General features: G+C 40.4%; 1 protein-coding gene across 2 annotated transcripts; it reads right to left on the bottom strand.

The window, feature by feature from the left end:
* Nucleotides 1-334: 334 nt before the first annotated feature.
* cdk5r1a (cyclin dependent kinase 5, regulatory subunit 1a (p35)) lies at nucleotides 335-5,969 on the bottom strand. 2 transcript variants are annotated; one of them, XM_087243109.1, is made up of 2 exons: nucleotides 5,319-5,969; nucleotides 335-4,660 (listed from the first exon to the last, which is right to left on the bottom strand). In XM_087243109.1, the coding sequence occupies exon 2, from the start codon at nucleotides 4,621-4,623 to the stop codon at nucleotides 3,703-3,705; it is 921 nt and encodes a 306-aa protein (XP_087099235.1). In that variant the 5' UTR covers nucleotides 4,624-4,660; nucleotides 5,319-5,969; the 3' UTR covers nucleotides 335-3,702.
* Nucleotides 5,970-6,317: the final 348 nt, after the last annotated feature.

Raw genomic sequence — 6,317 nt, 5'->3', positions numbered from 1 at the left:
CGCACAAGCTTGCGTTTCCTTTCTGACGCATTCACCTGGGTATGAATGAAAGTCTATGGAAAGAAAAGTCCAGTGTGACTGCAGCTGTACTGGAACAATGTGAAATCAAAGAAGATTGCCCACCAGGCTGTTCTAATCACCAACACTGGCCAGTGTTCCAATTTCATTGTCCAACTCCTGTACTAATCATCGTTTGAAGTGGATCATCACTTTTCATCAAATTCAATGCCTATTTTTTTCTTAGGACTTTCACGATCCACATTAAATGTTGACTATATATGATAGATATGTAATGCTATTCATGACCAAAATTACCAAAACAATAAAAGACACATTTTTGCTTGCAAATGCACATTTTTATATAAAGTAGATAGAAGAATTGACCAAAGTCATTGCACAAAATCACATTCATACACACCCATATACTGTAACAGATTGCTTCTTTAAATATATTATAGTTACATCTCAGTTTCATTTTGATCAACAAAGTTCACACAACGTGAAACAAAGGAAAAGAGAAAATCCTATTTCAGTCTCTTGTTGCTATACAATTGTTTTTTTGTTTTTGTTTTTTTACTCTTGTTGAAGAATATTACATCAACCACAAAAATTGTATGAAACATAAGAACACAATTTAGCCTCTTTCATTATCTATGACATAAACAGAGTAGCTGTAATTGATGGTCCTCCTCCACACTTAAGTTCCAGTATCACATTCGACCAATGGAGCCATTTTGTGTAGTAGCATCAATGCATGTACAGTCTTTTTGCCCTTATGTACAAAACGTCACTACATTCAGCGAACCAATGAGAAAGGTCTTGTTATGAGTAAAGTGTGAGCTCTGCATTAATAGCACCATCAGTGTTTTATCAGAATGAGGCCAGACACAAAATGGGGCCAAATGTAAATGCACTGCGATCATTAATAAAGATCAAAAGTATGTAAATAGTCTTGTGTGTAAAGAAACAGAAAAACAAGCTATTTATTTAAGTGTGAAAGCACAAAATAAATGTGAAAACTGTTATCTGTTTTGTCTGTCATTGATCCTTAAAACGTCAAATGTGCATATTGACAAATGTAGTGCAATCAGGTCACAAATGGCCTGCCATCTGAGTAGATTTGATCAGGTTTTGTGTGCTACGGATCATTTTAGTATCGCGCATGTCTTAAGTCTATTATCAATTGCATATTGAAAAGCTGCAGTAATTTTATAGAGGAAAACCTATTCAAGTGCCTCTTTACAAATGTTAATATTACACCTGTGAACTGCTTTAAAGTCTTTCTCTTTCAACAATTTTGATCATCTTTAACATTAAACTGAGCTATTTCTTAAGACACATACTGAAGCTTAAATAGTGACTGGAAAATGCTATGAGAACTGCTGATAAAAATGTATCTCTCATTCACAGGAGGGACCTCATTATCAAGATGATTGCTGATTATAGGGTTGGGCGATGTTGAACATTGCGATGGACGATGGCATCGTCGACATTGACTGCGGTGAATTAATTGTTTATAAATAATTATTTTATTCATAACAACTTATTTATTTGTAGCCTACCCTTTCAACTACCTGACCGGCATGGTCTTTGTTTTACCCATAAACAAATCATAAATAAATAAAGAAAAGTTACACACAAATAACCACCTGTCAGTCACTTTTTCTGCAGGACTCTGGCATAAATTGTCAAAGTGATCTGTGTCATTATAATGGCATTGATAAACTTGGTTGGTAAAAAAGGTGCTTATCCAACAGTATCTGAGGTTTTCGCTGAAACTACTAAGTACAAGCGTGAAAGCGAACGATTAAAGCTGTGTACTGACGCTGTGACACGTTACCTGATAGATTCAAAAGACTGAAGACGAGATTAATTAAACAACACGTTTAACACCTATAGTGAGAGGCGATCCAGCGGTACATCCTTGATAAACTGTCCAACAAGCACTGCTCTCTGAGGTTTTGTGCTCAAAGCACCCGCTGACTGCCTGGAGCTCAGACGAGCGCATGACAGTGTCTGTGTCTATGTGTGTGTATGTGGTCACGTGATGTGCATTTTTTAGCGGTATAGTGTGGTGAGAGGACTGTTCAGAAGTACTAGAAGAAACGCCAGTGTGGATCATTTTTGTTCTAAAATGCCATTTTAAAACTAAGTGTGAATTTTTCGTGAGTGGGGTTGCGACGGGGGTGGGCGGAGGACCGCAATGCTGCCTCAGCATCGTTATGTCTATCGACCATAGGCAATGGACCATGGCATCGTCTATCAACCCAACCCTAGCTGATTATATCACTTCAAAACATCTTGTCAGTAACTGTTAACACTAGTCTGCATTCTGCAATCAAAGCTAATAAAGCTTGTTGGCCAAAATCCACATGTTGGATTTTTTTAAGTGCTTCATTTAAACATACTACTCAAAACAAAAAAATAACCCATCTTTATGGTTCATTTTGCACATAACCCTTTCCACTATTTACTTTTTAAGTATGTCATGTGTCTGATACATATGAATAATTATGAAAATAGTATTCTGGGCTTTTAATGGACTGAAATAATTGACAGTTTTCTAATAATATAAACATTTTTATCAAAATATCTATGACATTTAATGCTTCCAGCTCAAGTCTTTCTGCAATTTTTGTTTGCGCCTTCAGAAAAAACTCCTTTCCAATGTGAAGGCTACAAAAGCTTGCTGTACTATTGGCTGACTTTGATAACTTTTATGGCACATTATTTTTGGACCACGGTCCAAAAGAATATCATACAAAAAAATGTGTGACCAAAATAATAAACAAAGATCTTTTAAAAAGTGTGGTCGGTCGAAGAAGCATGCAATAACACCCGTATAAGAACGTACAGTACTTGCTGTTGAAAATACATAAAATACCAACCTCGCGATTAGTTTGTTCCCCTTTGAAGATTTCAGTTCTTATCATGATGACAATAGGTAGCGCGACATGGAAAACAGCTGAATGATTCTGTTCGGCAGGAAGCGTGTGGTCGGTTTCTTCATCACAAATTGTTGTAAATCGTTTTAGCTTGATACAGAACATCATTAACAACAAGTGGTGTACATCAGGACTGACCACCTCCAACCTGCAGCAGTTTAAGACTGAGACCTTCTTGAAGGCCACTACGATATGATAAACATGTCAATAACGCAACGCCATGCAAGAGCAGCAGTTCATGGTCCTTATATTTCATCAATAACTCACTGTGTAGGGTTTGTAGTAATTGCAGAAGGTCAAACTAGAGTCTTTGGCTTTTATCGATTTTAGGTGTTGCTAACTTGGCTCTCCTTTTCAAATTACTCAGTCCATCATGAGCATGGCAAGCTGAAGGAATGCAGCACAATCTCCGGTTCTGTCTTTATTGCGAGCCAAAAAGCGAGTTTTATTGTGAGACTGCTGCTCATGTTTGTGTATGGATGGAATCACTTGAAAAGGTCAATATGCTGCATGGTTGGTCAGTATATCCTGTAGGTGACCTGGAAAACACAGCACAACTAGTCAAAAAATACCTTGTTGGCTGACAAGGTGCTGTCCTGCATCTTAAGGGTTTCAAATGGCCAATCCAGTTGCATTCATTGCTACAGATAAGCTTCAAAATCTATGCTCTGAAACTTGTTCATACTAATAATGATGCTGAAGTTTATTGTTTTGTTTTTTAATGCACAGTTATTTTGTCTATGCACAAGCGGCCATCTTATCGATCCAAGCCAATACACAGCTGGCTTATTGTTATTTCTCGTTCATTTTTCAGGTCGGCGAAAACCTGTGTAAAGTAGTGCGGGTCAGAATTAAGCTGGAGCATTTTGCCACTCATACGGTTGATGATGTCCAGGCTGCGGTTCCAGAAGACGTCCTTGTCCATCTCCACCAGGAAGGGCTTGAGCGGGTAGGAAATCTCATTTCCCATGTAGGAGTAGGACAGGTAGAGGCAAGTGAGCACCTCGGCCTGCAGCTCACGCTCGCTGGACACCTCTGGCGAAATGACCTCACGGCACAGCATATAGAGGAAGACCAAGTTTGCCGGGGTGATGAAGCCCTGGTCCTGCCAGCCCTGCAGCAGAAGAGACCGATCCACCTGACGAAGCCAGACAATAGGCTCGGCAGGTGAGAATCGCTTCAGCCGGTAGCAGCGTCGCGACAAGAAGTCGCCCAGATTTCTAAGTAGCTCGCAGGTGGAAGCCTGCACGATCACTCTTTTGGGTGTGCCAGCATTGGTTGCTTGGGCCACCAATTCAGTGATGGGGGTCCTCTTTGCGGTGGAGGTCACATTGGTGGTTGTTTTTGATGTAGGAATGGAGCTTACAGCCGGCTCCTGGGTGAAGCCCGAGAGATTGGCACAAGACTGAGACTTCTTCAGGTTTTGGCTGTTGAGAGTGCCCACGCACTCTTCATCTTGACTGTCACCCGAGGGCAACTTCTTAGAGCCTTTTCTCTTGGCCGAAGCCGCCACAATGCGCTTCCATGGGAGGACATTGATGAGCGACTGGCGTTTCAGACCCTTGTCCTTGGCATTTTTACTGTTCTGCACAGCTGTATAATGTGCCAGAGGGGGTGGTATTTCATCAAACAGGCCTGCCTTTCGGTAGCTTGGGGAGACTGAGAGTACAGTTCCCATGTTGCCTTTATTATTACAGGGTCTTTTGATATGAAATCTGCCAAAAGAGAAATAAATATATTTGTTTAGTGATACAATATATATTCTTTATATAGCTATAGTGATTTATGACTGAAGCATCATCACCATTTTAACTGAACAAACCTACACGTGCTTATTATATGTTCATTTCTATATATAGTTAAGAACTCCTATGGAAAACCTAATTTTGTCACACGAACAGAAATAGATTTGCCTGTTTTATCGAACTGAACCGCTGGTAGGCTATGTGATTCACCAGATCCGGCAGAATATGCGAAAGCATCCATTTTAGCTTCAAAATGGAAGGCGAGAATGTAAACACATTCATGTCTATTTGTAAGAAAAATCCTTCTCAGTGCGTAATAAAAATGGTTTGCTGGCCTAAATATCGCTAATTGTAAGCTTTAACTTGATTATGAAACATAATATATCGAGCTATTCGAAATATTTAGTGGGTCAACACGAGGAAACTCGAGCTTCACGCGTCAGACAAAATACGCTGTCGTAAATCAAGATAGCATCTTTTCACTGACGGCTCGAGTAGACAGTGGCCTCAACTGAGGTTTCGCATTTTGTAAACTGTTTAAGAACGAAGACAAATTATACATAAAGTAAAGACAATTTATTTAAAAACAGCATATTTGGCTATTACGCATAAAATGTTAGTCACTTACCAATCAATGTGTCTTCCTCTTGGTGATAAACGTAGATACGGAACAAGAAGAATTAGGAAATGTATAAATGTCCGTCGATTATGCCGTTTTTCTCAGCGTGTCGCACAGAGAAACGTGCTCGTCGTTGTCCAGGGTGCTGAAAATGGGACGTCAGCGATGAAATAATGCTTCTACGTAAAGCGAGAATGCGGGGCGTTCAGGATTCTCCCAGATGCACGCCACGTCTTCCCACACAAAACCCACGATACATGGCAATTCTGTTGTTTCATCACAATAAATCTGGGGTCTGATTCACATCTGCCCGTCTCTGATGTTCCCGTTGAACTGCGCAGGCGGGTGAATGACACACTAGGCTTGAAAGGTCCGTGCCAGACTAATCCTTAAGTAAAGTCGATGAATTGCTTTCATTGACCGCTATTTTTTGAGAGAGAGAGAGAGAGAGAGAGAGAGAGAGAGAGAGAGAGAGAGAGAGAGAGAGAGAGAGAGAGAGAGAGAGAAAGAGAGAGATGCTCGCTCATGGTGATGCTGAAGCTCAGATGGGTGGGAACAGGCAGTGCCTGAGCTTGCTCTGCTTAGGCTTTCCGTCCATGTGTCCGTCATGTGCGCGCTTAAATGGCTCTCCACAGCACCAGCGATCTTGATCACAATGACGTTTAACTTCAGGCGCCCTTTCTTTATAACCAGCCAGCCGATGGCAGATTATGATCTTTAATCAAGAACCAGAGGGTGTGGGAAGTGTCAAACACAACACTTGAGATGGATTAATTAAAATCCTGATGTGCACTGAAGTGCTCTTAGTGACGCAGTGACATGAATGGGCGACCCCATCCCCCTTTTGACACCCACCCACACATTCTAGATCTCTCATGCTCATCAAGTCATCAGACTTTTTAATTGTATAAAAGCAAGATTTTTCTTTAAGAGACCAATCAGAGCACCCTTATGTGAACATCTTTTGTTACACCCTCAAATTATTAATTAAGCAAATGAAGATCACAA

The sequence above is a fragment of the Danio rerio genome, chromosome 3 (assembly GCF_052040795.2).
Source record: "Danio rerio strain M-AB ecotype USA chromosome 3, GRCz13ab, whole genome shotgun sequence".
Classification (NCBI taxonomy): domain Eukaryota; kingdom Metazoa; phylum Chordata; class Actinopteri; order Cypriniformes; family Danionidae; genus Danio; species Danio rerio.
This window is presented reverse-complemented; position numbering and strand designations above follow the sequence as displayed.

What these genes read in the sequence shown, in the direction of transcription:
- cdk5r1a (XM_087243109.1), bottom strand. Translation starts at nt 4,623, where the DNA reads ATGGGAACTGTACTCTCAGTCTCCCCAAGCTACCGAAAGGCAGGCCTG.